The sequence below is a fragment of the Eleginops maclovinus genome, chromosome 16, assembly GCF_036324505.1.
Source record: "Eleginops maclovinus isolate JMC-PN-2008 ecotype Puerto Natales chromosome 16, JC_Emac_rtc_rv5, whole genome shotgun sequence".
NCBI classification, from domain to species: domain Eukaryota; kingdom Metazoa; phylum Chordata; class Actinopteri; order Perciformes; family Eleginopidae; genus Eleginops; species Eleginops maclovinus.
The window spans coordinates 6,493,329-6,513,426 of record NC_086364.1 but is presented as its reverse complement, the minus strand read 5'-3'; the positions used below and the strand labels follow the sequence as shown (position 1 = coordinate 6,513,426).

The 20,098-nt window shown below is 40.0% G+C and overlaps 1 protein-coding gene across 1 annotated transcript in view; it reads left to right on the top strand.

The window, feature by feature from the left end:
- The window catches only part of LOC134877704 (protein shisa-6), a 69,059-nt gene that overhangs the window by 8,817 nt on the left and 40,144 nt on the right, over positions 1 to 20,098 (top strand). The window contains exons 4-5 of the mRNA XM_063903302.1: positions 2,943 to 3,038; positions 3,567 to 3,635. Coding sequence (XP_063759372.1) covers positions 2,943 to 3,038; positions 3,567 to 3,635 — 165 coding nt within the window. The remainder of the gene's footprint in view (positions 1 to 2,942; positions 3,039 to 3,566; positions 3,636 to 20,098) is intronic.

Genomic DNA, 20,098 nt, shown 5'->3' with positions numbered 1-20,098 from the left:
AATGGGCATTATCACTTCAATTTCCCGGAGTTCGGTCCTGTTCTCTCATTTTCTGCCCTAAAGTTTCTGTGGTGCTGTGAAAATAAGAAGCAGCAAAGTGTTCCCAACTCTGCAGACGGAGAAAGGAATCATCTCTGTAGGACACTCAGAGCAATGGGGTTCAATTTGAGTTTTAAAACCCTACACAATTCTACCGTAAAATGACATGAGACCAGCTTTGGGATGATCTTTTCAAATGATGACGTCATGTTGCTGATGATAGTAAGTCTGGATGTGTCATTCTGCCTCTAGCGTCACAATTAAACACTGTCTGTTCCTTTTACTTATCAAACTAAAAGCTTTTATAACCATTAAATCATCCTGCTAAATCCTGCAACAACAAAAAAAGTTCAACATTTGAAAATTGAAAAAAAAGTATAGTTATTAGACCTAGAGTTAATAGCTTAAAGGTGCCCTATTATGCTAAGTTTTAAGGTTCATATTTGTACAAATATCTATCACGTACAATGTGTAGAAGCACTAGCCAATACAAATGTGAGTGTTGCATTGTGATGTCATTATGTTACTGAAGGAAACGAAGGAGTCCAATCGAGGGGGGAGGAGTTTGTGGGAGAGAAACTCCCTCTGGAGGTAACATTCAGATTTTAGCCTTTTTAAATCATTCACCAAAACCTGTATAACGCACTACAGGAAAGGGAAAATCCAAAGGGATAAACCTTTTTATGTTTTATACACAAACACTTTGAGATAAACTCCATACCCGCATGACTTTTGTGCAGATTTAACTCTCCAATTTGATAACTGTTTACTTTCCCTGAAGGCCAATTAAAGTATTGCTTCATAAATTTCACTTTTATCCAGAGATTTGCGTTTTATCTCCCTTCGCCCTTCATGTGTGATGAAAAACTTTAATAGTGTGGTTATCCTCTATAAGAAAATGTGGGATATTCTTTCATTTTGCAGTGTGGATAATGTGATTTTGAGGAACATTTGCAGAGATAATAAGGGGGCTATAGGTTTTTATGGCTATGTAGGAGCAATTTTTATCACAATCAGTCTCTGCAGCTACCTTTTCTCAGCTTCACGGTGCCGTCCTTGGAGTATGCAGAGGTTATGTTCATCTGCATTTCACCCTGGGAGACATCATACATACTGTATAAGCTCTACACGTCATCATTTACATAGATACAGTGCTGCTAAGAAATCTCTTATCGCCCTGAACTGTTCTTCTCATGTTTCTTCCGAAGGTCCCGCATTAGCAGAGTTGAGCTTGTAGACATCCTTTGGGTTGGATAAAAAGGAACAAATGAGCTGTGGTGCTCAGGCCTAAGTGCCAAACTTGGATGTGATGAAGACCATCTCTAATGGTCCCAGGTGTTTTTTCTCATTATGATACTTTGAAATGCTGTTCAATATCAGCTTCCCAAGGCCCACAGGTCTGAGTGATGTTATTGACTTTGAAGTGGTTCCTTTGAGAAAGAGAGGCATTTAACTGTTCGCTAGTTAATGTAGAGAGGTACAAACGGAGAGAAAGAGAGGAGACGTTTCAAAGAGCAACTTTCTTTTGTTGCTGTTTTCACCGACACTACGTTCCTTCATTTCTTCGTAACACTTGTCCGTGATCGACAGGACAATTGAAAGTTTTAGGGGTGCTAGCAGGCACCTTGTCTCACTGCTTTGTGTTCAGACCGCACTCTCAATTACCGCACTGGTTCAGAGTGGAGTTAGCAGTGATGTGGTACAAATTGCATTACAGAGTGGTGTTTTGAAATCCAAAATGGTTTGAAGCTGTACCGGCATCCTAAAAGACTATGGGTTTAATTCTTTCTAACGCAGTGTATCCAACCACAATTATCTTACCTTTGAAGAGACAAAAGCGCAGCATTTTATTTTTCTATTGTGTTTAATACTTCCTTTTCTGTGTGGAGAGAGAGGAGTGTTTGATAAATTGGTTGTGTGAAAACCCTTACACCTGCAGATTGCATCTCTTGCATCCTTAAGCGATACATATTGACGAGAAGATCCTACAGGAGAGTTGCTTTGGTGCCATTTCAGCCCTGCTTAGTATTCTCCTCGTCGATGGCTACTCCTTTATATAATGGCAGATATGACCAGAGAATTGAGTACAGATACTTATCAGTATTGACGCCCAGTCATTCAAGAATTTCAAATGGTGTCATTTCTTTGTGAATTCATTGTGACGAAACGAAGTACATTCATCTTAACATTGAGTTTAACAATGCGTTACATAGTAACTTTTCCAAATGCTGCCTGAGCACTTTAGAGTTTTAGTCAGAAAATATCCTTAATATTACAAAGAAACTTGTGTCTTTCAATCAAATAGCCTTATGTTATGGCCATCGGTTTTAATTATCTCGGTTTGCCCCTAACAGGGTTAACCCTAACCCTTGCAAATGGATGTAAAGAGAGAACTGGATACAGTGTCGGATTGCCCCATTCAATCCAAGGGGAGTTACTCAGTGGCACGTGATGCCAAAATGGCCTGTCTCTCGAGAACAATAAATACCCGGGTCATCCCTTGATCTTCTGGCAATTGTCTTGAGTAGTTAATTTACCTAAAAACATGTATCCACTGATTTATAAGCATATGTTGCCCAATGCCAGTGAATGTTAAAAAGTATTTTCGGCCCAATGACATCATTGACTGACATGGAATTTGACATGGACATTTGCTTCAACGCGCAGCACTCGCCAACTTACTAGCTTGAATATTATCCTTGTGCTTGCCAGCTATGGTTCACTAACTAGCCGATCTAATAAACGCGTCACCAAGTCTCCAACACAACTCATATCCCAAGGACACGGACGGTTTTCTCTGTGCTGCTCTGTGACCTCGACTCTATGAGAAGGGTGTATCTAAGATATGTACCATATGCCGTCTTGCTGAAATATTCATTTCCACTTTTGCTCTGTCTCACCAGGACACTATGGGAAAGAAAATCTACGCAGCGGAGGCCAAGACATGCACAACTTCATCTCCTCTGGGTTTGTGACACTGGGACGTGGCCACTTGAAAGGTAATAGCTATTAACTCTCTCTGCAGCTCATCAGTTTCATCTGATCATGCTCCGTATTGGAACTACATTACTGTATCGTCCCCATCGTATAAAAATACATTTAAATTCAAAGCCCGTCCTCAACCTCATCCGCCTCACTTCACAGTGTCCTGAAAACCAAGTTCAGAATAACAATCATTGAACTCACAAAGCCAATGTGTCATGCTGTTGGTCTCCTTCTGCCAAATGGTTATAGTAAGAGAAAAAACAATAACATGACTGTGACTTTTGTTTCAGCTCAGTGGAAGTTGTACATAACAATACAGAATGGCTTGAAGTGACATCTTGCAAAGTCCACACGCACACATTCGTTATCTGTGATAAATCCACACTTCCAATGACAAAGTAACACTTCCGCCAGTGTGAACGCAGCATGGCACGGTAGTAGTTTTCCCCGCTCTTGTCTTCCCTTGGACTTTTAATGAATCCTAAGCGGCGTTGGGGTGAGAACGAGCTGTAAACAAGAGGCTTGTTGTTGTGTTTTCACAGCGCAGCACTCCATAGACGAATCAGGGCAGATGTCCTGGCAGGGCGATCTGGACATCCCCCTCTCCTACGGTAAGATTCACTTTCTTACCAAGAAGGAGACTCACAACCTGCTTTTTGCTCACACCTGATAAGAAAAGACACACACACACACACACACACACACACACACACACAAGTCCTTTGGCCGATTATCACAGTGCAGTCATTGGGTTCAGACTGTCAGAGTTGTATTACTTTCTTCTCCGTTGGTGGTTTTATGAGCAGAAATATTTTTACTGGTGGAGTTTGACAGCAGGTTTCAACGAATGCAATGGCCATAGAGTTATATTGATTATTTACGGCTTTTATGGAGAGGTCATAAAAAGTTTAACAGATCTGACATGTGCGCAAGGTAAGTGAAAGTCTGATTTATACGCTCAATTTGAAAGGTTCTGCTCTTTTTAAGAGCCACCATCCCAATATGTATTGTTTTAAGTAGAAATCATAAATCACAGAATGAGATTTGGATTTTGAGGTTTTCACTAGACTTTGAGTACCCTTTTTTTACAGAATCTGAATCCACAAGCAACTTAATCCATAAATCGGAGGTCCTGATTTACAATATATACACTAATCTGCTTAAAGGATCGACACAAGAGCAATTCATGTTTTCACCAACGGAAAGTATTAAGACATGTTTTTCTAAAAATGATGAATTACTCTATTATACATAAAGGACTAGCATCATACCAACCACCATGCCAATACCTTTCATTTGATCCAACTTCCCTCCGCACACTTTGTTTTTGGGGATTTCATTTTTTCCACGTCAGGTTTGTGTAGCTTTTCATTGGATTCTATACTGTTATGATATCATTTGTTGTATGCAAGTTAATACACTATTGCTGTAAGTGAGATAAATATCCAGAGAATCCAAAAGGGTTGTTGGAAGAAATGTTGTATTGAACTGATGACAGCTTTATTTTTACAGTCTCCGGATATGTGGCAAGGATCATTGTGAGTGGAAGTTTTGCAGGGGAATTGGGTTTGCTAGATCATAAAATACTTCATGTCGTAAAGGGAAAGCCTTACACCAACTTTATTCATTTTGCTTAAAAATCTCTTCCAGCACATATAACTTGTTGTAGTTAACACAAGAGACTTAAACTAACCAAATAGTTCCCAGTCTCCTTGTAGTATCTTCATAGCCTCTGCACCGCTACGTTACATTTCGTGTTTGTCAACTTTGTTGCAATGTTTCAACCTCCTAAACCATAAATGCAGCATGTATTTTCACCTTAAAACAGCAAACAAGTTGTGTTCTCCATTGAGTTGAAAACACTTCTTGGTTAAAGTTTGGTTGGAGTTGGATGAAATAAAAATATAAGACACAGACATTCAACAGCATTCTTTATCCCAATGTGTTGAAGTCTATTAGCAGTTAAATAACGTGTGCTACAACATCTCTTTTCCCCCCTCCGTCTGAAACCAGAGCCTAGTTTGCTCTGATTGGTTAGCTGGCAGGCTCTGTTTTGATTGTTCAACATCTTAGAGATGTCCCTCCCCTTAGCCAAACACATACAAAGCGTTGGAGTGCTAGCCAATAGAAGCGCAAGTGTTGCTATGTTATGCTACATAAAAGTCCATTGGAGGTGTTTCAGGCAGGGGGGAGTCTGTGAGAGAACTTTGGGATTTTAGCCTTTGTAGATCATTTACATGCACAACAACTGATATAAGACACGACAGAAAAGAGAAAAAAAAACCGCCCCAAATCCTGAGAGGGCGTCTTTAAATGGCCGTGATGAGGCATATCTGAAAACACCTATCTTTCCCCCAAATACCCACCTCTGTCTGGTGATGAATCGACTGACGTTCACTGATGGTGACATGTTAAAACGACTGAACCCTGAAGTATAAAGAGTACTGCACACTTAATGGGCATGACTGAAACATTTGTGGCTTTTTTATTCCTCTTAAAACTGAAAAAATACCATTTTGGAAGTAACCAAGTACAACAAAAATGACCAACAAGTTTGAAAAGGTACGTCATCAATCATCAATACGTATATTTTCACTTGGCAATGGATACAAGTAGATTTTTCATTTCATTTTGTATGTAATAAATGGGTGTTTAAACAGCTTGTTACTAATATTCAAAAAGGGGGCATGAGGCAGTGACCCTCTCCCGACTGTACTGGCCCCCTCCCCTTTCCCTGCACCTATAAGGTGACACGCTTTAGCTGCCTGATGGCGGTAGCTGTCACCTCGAAGCGAAGGTCCTGTCAGCTTCCAGCATACATGTCTAAGTTAAACAGCTGGCTGTCGCAGACTGACAGATGTGCACCATGTCAGCTCCAGAGCTCCGTATAGACGCCTCGTATCTCATTCCTGATTAAGATTACAGCTCTCATCTGCACAGGGCATCAGACTCACCTGCCCCCAGGTGCATCTCTCAGGATACATATGCAGAGGTGCATGGGCAATGGTTAACTGCAAAATTTGAGCAAATGTATTAAACCTGTTTTCCCATTGACCATGCAAGTGGTGTCCTCCTGAGTCAAAATTGAGGGGGACAGACGGAAGGTCAAGTACTATTTTAGGTACTTTAGTATTTTGATTTTAGTGTAATATTGTAACCATTTAATTTTGACTTTTGTTTATTTAGTTTCCTCCCTTATTCCCTCTTAACTTATTTATTAATTTTGGTTCTTTTTATGTCTTCTATTTTCTGCCTTTTTACCTTCCTTGTGTTTCCTCTTTGCTTATTTCTCTCCCGTCTTTCCTATGTTTTCTTTCTGCGCTTCCTCCTTTCCTTTCTTTCTTTCCTTTGTTTCCTCCCTTTGGTTCTTCCTCTTATTTCATATTCATTTGCTTCCTACTCTTCTTCCTCCTTGATCTCCTATGTTCTGCTTTTTGCCTCTTCCTCTTATTTGTTCTTGTACCCTCCCTCACTGCCTTGCATTATTTCTTTCCTTCTCTCTTTTTACCCACCCTTTTTTTTTTTCTTACATACTTCCCTGATTGTGTCTATTAATTCGTCCTTTTTTCTGCCCCCCTCCTTTCTTCTACCTTCCCCTTTTTCAATTCTTTATCCCTACCGTCCCTCATGCCCCCTTCTTTCCTGATAGTCTTTGCTTTCTTTTCTTCTTTTCTGCCCTGAAACAAAGAGAAAAACCAGAGTACACTCTTGATAATCAACCCTTTCATTCCGCTATTTGTCTATTTAATATTTGAATACATGACTTGATTTTGTAAAAAGGGTATTTTCATATTGCAGTACATGTACTTACATTAAAAGCTTTGTGTAGCAGCCTGCTCTGGCGGCTCTTATTTGCATTTCAAAGGTTGGACGCTTTACACAAACAAAACATTTTCAATAATTCCTTGAAAATCCACTGTTTCCTTAGACAAAGCACGTCTGAGCGTGAACCACAAACCCATCTGTGCGTGTTGCATTTAATTGTTTGTGTGGGAGCGACGTAGTGAAATGAACAATACAAGCAGTGCACATCTGAATGTACGTCAGAGAGCTAACAAGCTGCTAACGAAAGCTCCAAATAATGTCATTAATATTCAAGCATCCCTAATATAACATGGCACTCCGAGCCTTTTGTGGATCCACACACACACAAGCACCACAAGTCTACCTGCTGGAGTGTGTGTGAGGCCACTGGCAAGGATTTATGTCTGATATCAGTGAATGTTGGGGGAGAATGGTGTGTTCACTGCCTGTCCAAGTCTATTCCCCGTGATGGATTGTCTGTAGTGATGCAGCCATTTAACAGCTCCGGACCTTGGTGGGTGTATTCTGATAGAAGCGGCTGTCTCACAGTGGATGTTCAAACAGAATGAGATTCCTAAACCTGGGTGAGAAACTTTACATCGATCAAAAGTGGTTGAGATGCTTTATGTTCAGGGTTGCCAGGTGGGAAAGTGCTAGAGGTGTCAAATGTTTTTCCTTTTTGGCTTGTTTGCCTTTATTGGATAGCCACTGTTTTGCCATTGAGCTGTCTTAGAGCCCCAAAATGATAAAATCAAATAGGTGTACATGGTAATTTTACAGAACTACTTTCCTCACTTTGTTTTTTTTCGATTTATTTATAAAAGCCAACTATTATTGAATTACACAACAGAACAGGGAGGCCTTTTCATTTCCTTCATGAAATCAGTTATGGCCATAAGCTACAATTACTGAATAAATTGGTTTACTGGTGCATTCAAAGCTATCTCTCATGCAAGCTCACTTCAAATGAGCGTCGAGCGGCTGGAGAGAGGACAGCCATGGTAGTGAGTCATTTTCATTGAAATCTCAGCATACAAAATGCATGACTGACTGGAACAGGTCGCATGAGAAGAGAAATGATTTAAAATGAGACAGTGAAAAAATAAAAAAACTACATCGTAAGCGACACAAATTGGTTTATGGCTGCCGTTGGCATTATCAATTGTACAGGGGGCATAATTATCACACAAATACGTTGTTATTATTATATGTTGAGATTCATTTCTGACTCCTGATTTGGCAACTGAAGAAGAATTATTCTTTAACTCATGTCCAAGATGTTTCCCTACCTTTTACCAAAAGGTTTTAATAGCCAAAACAGAATTAAACCATTACTATTGCCTACTGTATACTGTAGGTGGAAGATCTTTAAATCACCCTTATTAATTATTGTTCAAAGCAATATATAGACAAAAAAGAGTGAAAAAAGCACATCCCTAAGGCTTTAGATAGAACGATACAAACATACAGTACGTACAATTGCTTGATTGGGAAAAAACCTGCTTGAATTGATGATCCTTAAGAAGTCTGTCTATTTTAATTTAGAATTTGACTTATTGAAGATAATGGAGTTCTGATATATAAACTGTCATACTGCATTTTTCTGGAATGACACCACAGGCACACACTATGCAAATGTATAAATATTGCAATACTTTCATCAGTGCGCCATAGGCTCAATCACCATTGTGTTACCTCATTCAGTGATAGATAATGACTTAAGAGATTAACTTCAATTAAAATCATCTAGATTGCCACTTTAACTTTGATGGACTTGTATAAGCTTACAATGGGTTATCAGGTTAATTTAGGTGAAGTCAATTTGATTTAAATAGCCCAAATGTCTGTCTCTGTCTAAAAGCACAAAAAAGCACAAAGCAAAAAAAAAGAATCTTACCATTGACATATTTATTTGATTCTCAAAGGTATTCCATTGGCAGTGGGGAAAAATATGAGACATATCATTTTTAACATTTTTATTGGCAAGCACTCCCGGAAAATGTTTGAGGTTAAATGCTCCCTTGGAGTGCTTTTAGCGAACATCTCCCAAAAATGTTGTGTACAGACATTCCCCCTCATCCTCGGGCCCTCTTCATCTCTCTCCTTGCCTTCTGCGCCTGTGGCATCCACTGATGTGCATCCTGCTTAATTACTTTTTCATGAGTTGCTCCCTGTTTTTTGTCCCGAGGGAATTGCTTTCCACCCCTCATCCCAATCCACTTAAGGTGACCTTGTCTTATTGGGACGCATTGCTGCAGTGCTCCCACCTCCCCCCTACTGTATTCCCTGCAGGCCTACAGAGTGTCTGTGCATGGTCGTGTAGCTGAGTGCAAATAGAGGTGAGTAAAAGCGTGCCAAGTAGGTATCACTTGCCCAGTTTGCCTCCATTACCGAGTCCTTATGTGCCTCCATCCTTAAGGCTGCTGTTAGTGGCTCTGAACTCGAGCAGTGGTAACTTGAAACTTTGATCTTGAGAATCATGGATCAATAAATCATTTAATGTGACATTCATGTTTACCAACCTGACTGTAATGTTTTATAATGATTTAAAGAGATCGAAAGGTGGTGAGTCAGTCCTTTTCTGGATCAAGTGCTCGCTCATGCTGCTGCTTAAAATCCCCTCTAAAGTTTCAGCGTATCACAGTGTGTGGAGCATAGACTGCATGAAATATGGTCGTCCTTGAAGGGACCCATAGATTTCTGAAGAGCCGTTGTGAAGCGAGATGAAGCAGCCTCCTTGGCGACTCTGCCTAACTCCTGCTAATACAAAAATGAGAGACAGACTGATGACCTTCGGCTAAAACTACCATCTTGATTTGTATTTTTACATTATCATAGCACCAGATGCAGGAGAGGGGACTTATTGCAGAAGTCTGTCTGTATTTAGTTTTTTCATCAAGTGAGTTATATGGAAATTATTCAGATATAATTACAAGTAACAGATGGATTTCGAGTTTGCGACGGAAAGTATGCAGACTTTCTGCTGTCCTGATATCCCTTTTTTGGAGCCAGGATAGCAAATGGTCTGTTCAAGCTGATAAGGTCTATTTAAAATATGTATATTTGATATTACAGTTTTATGCTTGTTTCTTCTTTTTCCGACTGTAGTTATTTTCTTTGTGTTTTATACTGAATGCGGGGGACTGTTGCTCAGCAGTGGCTTCTCCACTTAATTTATGGGTTGGCGGTTGGATCCCGGGGCCCAAATGCTATTTAAGTCCATTAATACCTGTGGGGTTTGGGCTTTTTAATGCTTGATTGAATGCTGTGGAGCGACCTCCAAACAGAGTGGGATGAACTGGACTGTAACTAAGGCAAATAATCAAACCACCTACATCTTTTTTTTCTATCTATGCATCAACCCACTAATTCTGTATTTGAAGGGTGAAATCGATTGTTTGCCTGGATAATAAACTAAAAGTGAAGCCTCAACTAAACTTATGAACCACAGTTCACCTGACAGCTGGAAACATCCATACAGCCCAACCTTCAATACCAAAGAAAAGAGCTGAAATGGTGTGTAGCTTTATGTTCTGAGACGATGAAAGCATTCACAGACACAAAGACAAGGCATCAGACAGTAAAACAGCAGTAAAAGCCTTACTCCTTCAGCTTCCTGTCACCAAGCTGTGAACTCTTCATCCTGGAGATTTGTGTGACAGTTGGAAGCACTTCGAGGCCCACACTTGTTCAGATATGAACCCAGACACACACAAATCTAGAAAGGCTGGGCATTTTGAACAAACTCTCTATCAGATGTGGCTACAGCAGAAGTTTTGCTTTTCAACTTACTTTTTTTCACTGAGATGAAAGAGCAGATGACGACAAGGTTAAATTAACCACTTTTTTTATTTGTGTCACTGCACAAAAAATTATGTATATTTATTCCAAGCACTAATTGGCGTATTTGCATAAAGGTTTTTGGGCAACTATGAAATACAATTTTCATAGGAAATCCACTTATTAAAGAAGAACACATTAAAAATATTTGTCTCTGAGCAAAAGTTAGCATCTTTACCCTCACTCTGAGAAAATATCGCCCGAAACAGCTTGTACAGCAAATCATATTTCCTCTAAACACCTTATGAATAAATGCATACATTTGCTTCATTTAAGTGGATTTAAAAGCAATAAAATAAGGGACATAATCCATTCAGCTACTCAGGGGTCCAATTTGGATCAAGTATAATCGAGAGCCGGAAGGTCATGTTGATGCAGGCCTTACCAATACTGCTAAAGCAAATCTTATATTGATAATAACTGATTTAATCAAACATATATGGCAAACTTCATTCACGTTTTAAGTTTTTGTAGCTGTTTTGAGCTCTAATGCTGCATTCTAGACATCTACACATTTTTCATAATTTTCAAGCTTTTTGGGAGCCATATGTAAACCAAAGCCATGGCGAATTGAGGTCTATTGGCTTCGTAAGTTTACACACAATTATGTAAACACTTTTTTGCTACTGTAAGAATGAATTTTTTTGAAAGATATTTTTTGGGCCAGCGAGTGAATTCTTGATAAATACCGTGCTGAAAGGGGGCTATAGAGGGGATGACATTCCAATGACAAATGTTCCGGAGGTTCAGGTGTCAAACGTGAATACTTGGCAGAGAACACCACATATCTTGTGACATTCGTTTTACTCACGCTGGACCATGTCTGGAAGTGATCGTCCATAGACCGTAACAAGCTTCCTATAAAATAACATTGGCAAAACATTTTGTAATGAGAGTACATAATATTTTAAAAGCTATGGGGAAATATACTCTACTTTGCCTTACAGATTATTGTGTATTATTATAATGTGTGCTTCCATTCTTCATCGAGTACATTTGAGTTTTGAGTTCAGACTTATTTGAACGCAGCACAATTGTGCAAACATAATAAAAACATCTTTGTTGGTGGACCACTTTTGTGTATGGTCTTTAAAGACAACTTTAAGCATTACTTTAACGTAAATTTAACAAAAAGATGCTTTTAAAAAAAAAATCAGTTTTGACAAACAAATGATCTACTTGATTCCAGTCATAGACATAAATATGTTTCATGCCTCATGTTTCTTAAAAACTAAGCATGCAATACTGTTTTTGAGTCTAAGGTGATTAAAAAACTGATTATCTTTGCTGTTTGTGATCCATGACAACTCCAAACCTTCATTCTGTCACCAGGTGGTTTTCAGGCTGCTTCCAGACTGATTGGTCTTTATCAGGTAATTTTGAGTCAGCACAGCGCTCACCGAAGTGTTAATTTCCGCTTCTTTCTCAATGAGCTTTATTCAGAGCAGCAGGGCGACCATCCTCTCGCACCACGCAGATATGCGACCGCCAAAAGCACAATATGAATTGATTCCTCTACTTATCTCGCCTGTCCATTAAATACAAGGCTAATGAACGTGATGAGGTTGGTTAGAGGAAACTCACACTCTGAGAATCCCACAAGCCTTCCTGCCTCATGGCAAAGAGTGAATACTAAGATTCAAAAGAATTCAACACACGCACAAATACAGATTCTTAACATCTCTTCATATCTACCCATTCCTCATGCATTATGGATTGATGTTTGTACTCTGAAATCACGTCTGAATAGCTGACCGGATGGCGCGTCAACCTTCGCTATCTCACGTTAAAGCACCACTTACCTTTTCCAAACATTCTTTATCTGAAATTGGAAATAAATATTGTCCTTCTTCCACTTTCATATCAAGGAGACCACATATAGTATCTGTATAAATTTGTGTCAAGCATTTCAGAATATATTTGAATATCCCAGTGAATTCAAATATCACGTAGTGATGGTGAATATGATTTGACCAAAAAGGGAATGGCCATGCCATTTGTTCCATCTAAGTTTCCATTGTGTATATCTCCTGGACAAAAATGTTGCTTTTTCTTTTTCTGTTTGTTTTAGTTGCATTGGATTTTTGTACATTGTATTGTATTTCTTCACCTACCATTCCTCTGACGCAGTGTAAAAGAACAAGTAAAACATTGTAGGCAAAGCAATTCAAATTTATTTATACTGCCAAGCAGGTGTGCAGGTGGGTGTGGAGGTCAGGTCAGGAAACACTGAGGACAAGTAATTCTCAAATGGCAGGACATATTAGTAGCTGGCAGGTTTAAAGTCAAGCACATAAAGTCAAAAGTGTAATAAAGAGGACACATTATGCAAAGGTTCAGCTTTAAGATTTGTATTTTGTGCCTCTACTGTGACATGTCTCCATGCTTTAATGTTCAAATCAGTATTTATTTTTCTCATACTGCCTGTGCTGCAGCACGTCTTTTCACCCTATGTCTGAAACCAGAGCCCAGTCTGCTCTGATTGGTTAGCTGGCCGGCTCTGGTATGATTGGTCAACTGCACAGACATCTGTTGGAAATATCCCGCTCCTTAGCATATCACATGCAATTTGTTGGCGCGCTATCCAAAGAAGCGTGAGTGCGACATATTGATTTTATTGAGTATAGACTTCTGTTACCTATGTGTAGTCTCCAAACTCTGTAAATATTATATTGGATTCTGAGAATGTTTGCTACTTTTAGTTGACTCAATCTATTACATCTGCATTTTAGTGATATATTTTCCTCTCATCATGCTGAGTCCAAAAAGCATTCGTTCACCTAAACTCCGGCAGCAGACCTGTGAGCGAGATAGGCTCCCCTTCACATCCTCCACTCTGAAGGCTGTGGGCTGTGCCACTGTGAAACGTTATTAACAGCGTAACAAAGTTGTGAATTGAATGTGGCGGCGATGAGAAAGCACTGTGAATGACATGTGAAATCCTGTTAGGATGCAGATTAGCGTTATCTGCGCTGCACCTGTCAATAGTAATTATGAGTGGAGGGCAAGGACAGGGCAGAGCTGGACATGGAAATGCTTCTGTCAGCAAAGAGGCCACAACCAAATACCAATATTTAAAAGAGGACGGCTTTTTATGCACGTATTGGTATGCAAGGAATTAGCTCTGTTACGTAGACAGGCTGGCCCTAGGCAGTGTTGTTTTGTCATAAAGGAAGTATTCTCCCTTTACAATGAGAAATGATTGCATTAAAAACAGAAAGCTGCCAGGAGGATTGAATAATTCAAGAAAAATAGCTGACAACCAAGGACGAGAAAAATCCTTAGTGGCGGGAAGAGGCTGAATGTTAATGGCAGTGTTGTGAAGGACAATGTCCTCATTTTGAAAACAATGCAGGCTGAATTTCAGAACACATGCACTCGCTTAAACGCAGAAGACGTACATACTGTATGCAAACTGATCGTTTTTCATCTGAAAGTTAAAACCAGAGGTTACTCACCAGAAAGAAAATATTTAAAGGGCACGTTAACACCCTGTTCAGCTTCTAACCCAACACCCCGTCTAAACTTCATTTAAGTTTGCGAAACTTTATTTAAGTTTCAGAAGCCGGGAGGAAACAAATGAGTTGTACTGAAGATGTGTATTTTTCACCAACACTGTGAAATGCATGCAGATATTAAAGTTAGTATTGCTATGAATATAGTATTTCTACTACTGCTACTCTGAGTTGCATTCTAAACATTTTATTTTTACACTATGTGACAGCGCTTTGCTACCATTGTTACCCAGCTAAAACCTTCCAATGATGTCTTAACATTGTAAGATGAAAAACATACAAACCGGACAACATCTCGGTACCCTAATGTCAATCAGAAGGCATATCCCGCTTTATTATGCATGTTAAATTAAATGGGAACACCACTTACTAAATGAACCTCGTGCTGTATTGAAAGACTAGTGATTGAGACAATAAACTGATCAGCAAAATGTAAATCAAGTGAGAAATAGGGTAATTTTTTCATAGATTTCCATCAAATTCGACTTCTCTTTGACAGCAGTGGAGTAAGCCCCTGTTATACCTGTGACAAAACCAAGGTTTAAGGCACTTCCACGGTGAATTCACTTTTTAGACCTAGAGGAGGTTGCCTCCTTGGTGTATACACGAGGACAACGATATAGTCTTTACTGCTCACAAATCTACAATTAGAATGCATTCACACACACCACCCAAAGGACTTTGTAAAGGCACAATGAGCTCATCATAGAGACAGAAAACCGCCGTGAAAACAAATGAGCGCCCAGTTGGGAAGAGATGTGATTTTTGTTCAACGGCAAACCTCCCACTCTCCTCCACTCTTCTCCTCTCCTGCTCGAGTGCCAAATTGCCAGCGGCTCCGAAATCTCGCTACAGGCACAAATGTCTGGTAATTGTATGTAAAATGGCACCAGAAATTACAAATTCAGCTCATCTGCAGGTGGACGACACCGCCGGAGTCTTCTCCACTAACTGCATGGTTAGTCACTGTCTCTGAATGTTTACTGCTAACGGGAAATCTTACTCCACCCACGAGTTATGTGACCCTTTCAGGCAGAACTGCAGTCACTCGAGTGATGCATCCTACTCACCACCAGGCTTCATTCATAAATCTAGCTCTTTAAAAAAGCATAGATGTTAAGGAGCCCTCGCATGTACCATTACATTTCTGCATCCTTACAGACCATGCTGTGATGGAAAGATCAGAGATTGCAGGCTTACTCATGTGCAAATCTGTGGAGTAAGACATAGGTGAAATAGCTCAGTGATCCCCTGTTTATTGCCTTCCTATGTGTATGTTCTCTTTGTAAAAACACTCCCTATACAGTGGCAACGAGAATATGGGGGAAAGAAAGTATAGGAAGGGGAAGGGTAGTTGAAGTGGAATGTTTGGATATTTTAATGGGGGCCTTTTTCATCCAATATCGTGTAACATCTATCAGAGATGTTTCAACAAGCAGTGTGGCCACTTTTCTTTGGCGCTCATTAAGAGCTGAGGCCAGCTGAGTGCCTGCAGGAATGCTTCATGGTTCATTATAATATTTACACATTTTCCTCTCATTCATCACCAAGTTTAATGTGGTTTGCGGAGCGCCATCAGCATTAGGTATTATTAAAAGTGCGTTCCGCAGAGCTCCGTCTGCAACCCACAGCTGCTCTTTCGTCTCACAGTAGAAAAGGTTTTGGATGGAGATGTCGGTTCTCTGTAGGCTTTCTCTGGGCTCTGGTATTGAATTTAGACACCCACCACTTGACTTTATGCTTTACCGCTCACCTACTGCTGCCTGTGTTTGTGTTACATTTTGGCATAATTAACAAATCTTGCAGTCATCCATGTTTGATCCAATGGAAATGTAATATTTGTAAATCCCTCTAAGAAGAAATGAGGTGGTTTTTGCAATTATGAAGCTAATCAGTTGCTAAATCTGGTTTAAATGGGACTCTTTTGTGAAATGCAACTGCCAACTAAATCACTAACGTTTCTATTTTAAATCTTTCTCTTCACTTTCTGCAATGTGCTGATCACACATGGGCAGAATATAAATGCTGATACAATGTAGTCAGCAATTTAGGTTGCAGTTGCATTTCACAAAAGAGTTCATGAACAATTTTAATTTAGTGTCCTCATTCAAAGATTAATTAGTTGCACTTTTGTCAATAGTTTATTGCCACACCCTGCCAGTGCACTTGGTGTACAATACAAGATCACTTACAATCTTGAAAAGAAAGCCTGACATGATTTGATTAATGACACAGTTTGTAAAGTGGTGCTTAAATTTCCTGTTGGTTTAACTGCATATTGGATATTCCTAACATTCAATGTTGCAATGTTTAGTTTACCGATAAAACGCAATTGTGCTCCTTTCAGAGGAAAAACTGTTGTGACTTAAATCCTTCATTGTAAGTCAGTACCTCACCGACGCACCTGTGGATGATTGCCTAATCAGAGGGTGTACCACCCCTGCGGTGCCTCAAGTCTTGGCTCCTAAAAAACATAAGCTCGTAAAATAAAATGCTAAACCGAGATCGGAGTATTGAGTTGTTTTGGGCTTTTGGAGTGCTGCCATTCCAGTTTATGTGTTTGAAAATGTTCCCATCACAAGTCGGTATCAAACTCAGCCAATGTCAAGGGAAGATTTTATTAATTTTTCTCAGTCATGTGGAGCTGTAATTGACTTCGGGTCATGTCTGAAATAACTTACCGTTTTATTTTATTTGAGACGACGTCCAGCTGATTTGATCAAACTGCAGACGGTCAATTAACTCAAGTCTTTAATGAATTCAGATAAATCTTTAACTTTTTTCTGTTGAACGAGGCGGGAAAGAGATGTCTTTATGGCGCAGTAATGATGCATGCGGCCGTCTCATCTCTCCCTTATCATCGTGATGTGAGCTTTAATATGCTGCAGAGCTGTGGCCCTATCAGATCAAATGTGGTTCCGGGCGAGTGGAGCCTTCATGGGTGGAAGGGGGATGGAGGAGAGGAGGAAATGGAGCGGCTGTGGCTCGGGATGCATCAAATTCTTCCCATTTCTCTCCAGTTCCAGACAACAGGCCCTGGTGAAATGACTGTGGGTGCCGCCAACTGTGAAATTAATTGAACTTGTGATCCGAGGGGTAGAGACCAGCATCCGGCCCGAGGAGGCGAGTGTGCATCCACGCTTACATTAGCTCACGACAAAGAAACAGCCGAGCCCAGAGGCACTGACTGGATCCGTGGTCAGCTGCCTCGACAAGATGTCTCCGGACGTGGCTGAGCTTCCCTTAACTGGCGGGTCATTGCAGCAGAGTGTGGGAAGACGTGCTGTCACGCTTATGGCTACTGTTAGAGGCATTATTTTGGAGAGATTTGTTCGGACTTGTTCACAGATTTACCCAGATGCTGTCGTTTTTGATTCTGTGTTCAAGAAGTTTTCTGGACAGGGTTTAAGCCTAACCCAAGATCCGGAACGGGTTACATCCAGTTCGTCTAGTTTTCTACAATTTGGTCAATTGTTCAAAAATAAGTTTGGCCATTATTTCTCTCTTAATGACAATATTACAATGGGCCAAAAAGATGTCAAAGATGACGAGAAATAAGGGTACCTAACCCTAACCCTCACCCTGAAAACTTAAACTCCAGGCTTAGCAAAATGTAACTGGAAGACAAAACTGAGGTAAAGTATTATTGTCTAAACTGTTTGATGTGTCCAACTTTAACCTACTTGGTGTAGCTGTGCAGAGCTTCCTGACTTTTGCTTTCAAGGGCACATTGGTGTAAACATTTTTACCTTTACAGGTAGATGTCTCAAGGACATTGAATGCCTCAGATTTATCATTTTAAAGCATGAGGTCAGAGCCCCCTGAAGATCAGAGTTACTCAGGGTATAAAAAACGGTTAAAATTAAATCCTCCTGGCAGGCAGGTTTAACCTCGGATTAACGCTGTTGGTTTACTAATAATGGATTATTTGCATTACTCTTTAATGCAGACTTTAAGAAAAAAATACACAGACTGAAGATATGAAAGCATATAGCTATATTGTTTCTGCACATTCAAAAACTATGCAGTGGATATCATTTCTACTCCTGGAGCACGTACTTTCTTATGTCCTCATAATAGTAAGGTTTGAGATAGTGTTTTATACTCCTCTAATTCTACCAAATGATGAGTTTTTAGTGAGTTATTCCCAGTTCATATAAAGACCGCCTCAGGGCAGTGCCATGTGCAGATACTCACTATCAAGGACCAACCCAGGTGGAGAGAATACATCTTGTTAAACTGAGTCAAAAGTACCAAAAGAGAAGGACATTTTACTTTAAGACTAAATAATTACAGGTGCTCTTAAAGTGTTATACTTATTGCCATAGAGTTTAGAGCAAATGGCAATAATTCAAGCTAGGCCACATCTGGCTCTCTGCTTCAAAGTCTTGTCATCTAAGAGTCTCAGTCTGATGAAATTTAATCAGTAGGGAGAAGATGAATCAATTACTTTCCTCTCATTTTCCTTTTGGCCTCCGACCAGAGGCAGAGCTGAACAGACCGGAGGCTCTCAGAGTGAGGAGAGTAGGCCATCTCTATCTTCTTAAAGCAGATTGAGTCCCTGAAGTTTCCCAGCACTGCGCTCCCCGGCCCCGTGGATACAATGCAATTTGCACTGCCCCACATTAGATAGATATCCTCCAGCTCTCATCCAGGTCACATTGCACCACAGAGAGCAGCAGGGCTTCCAAACACTCTGCTCCTGCTGCTGCTTAGGTGGAGGAAACACTGCGTACGTGACAAAGAGCCTGTTGGTAGAGTGGCTCAGGTCAGCTAAATTATAACGGGGCTCCAAAAAGATATGAATCCATAAAGGAGTATGTTATGTTATTTACCTTACTGAAGGAAACTAAAATGACCATCCTGTTATATCTCATTAAACCCAAACTGTTGAATTACGGGAAGAAATATAAATGATGCAACTGGACTTGAAGGATTTTGTATTGTTATAGAAGTGACACACAATATTTTGGACTTATTGTTATGCCACAAATTTTTGGACTTATTGTTATGCCACAAATTTTCCGCATTTTTTTCAGCTGTCACACAACACCATGTAGCCGGGTTAAACCTCAGCATGACATTAATTTATTTATAGAAGTCAGAGTATAGTGATATTTAATTAGAACTCTTTGAGTACGTCCCTCAAATATGAAAAAAAAACCGCTTTCTTTGTAACAAAGCACCATGGCCGCCTGCTGGCCTTAATCAATTAAACGTGTAAGCTTTTAAGCTCATTCCTCTTGATATCTGTGATATGCATAATAATGACCTCATTACTGGAGGCGACGGCATTGTGTTGGGGAGATTGGATTCAAAACACACCTTTATCGTTTTGTAATTTATCCTTCAGAAAGACTGAGGATGAAAACAAACAAATGGTGAGAGCCGACTCGGAGGCAGCGGCAGAGAAACCAGACACTGTGCAAATTGAAACCGGTCATGAAAACACATCCAACCATCTGCAGCATCTGCCCATGGTGGATTGCAAGGTGACGATTCAAAGGCACGTTCTCCGTATAAAACATGTCATCTGCCGTGTTTAGACAAAGCCAGCTGCCATGGAAAAGAAATGATGACCTTTGTTTAATAGAAATCAGCCCTTGGAAATCTTTTTTCTTTTAACCTCGACCAATTCCTTACACTCAAGGATTTCGCTCTCTTGTCAAGGTTTCAGCGTGATGTTCAAAGGACAATTTTCCTGTTCTTATTTGATGAATGGATGGCCTGAGCAGAGCCTTGAGCCAGCTCAGAGTGCTTGTCTTGTTTTTTTGTTTTTTTCCTTCCAAAAAATAGATCAAGACTTTAGTATCCCAAAAGAATGAATAGCTTCTCACAAAATGAGCTCAGTTTGTAATAAAACGAATTACTTATGATATCTATAGAGGGTGCTTTGCATTAGGAGCCTTTTTGCC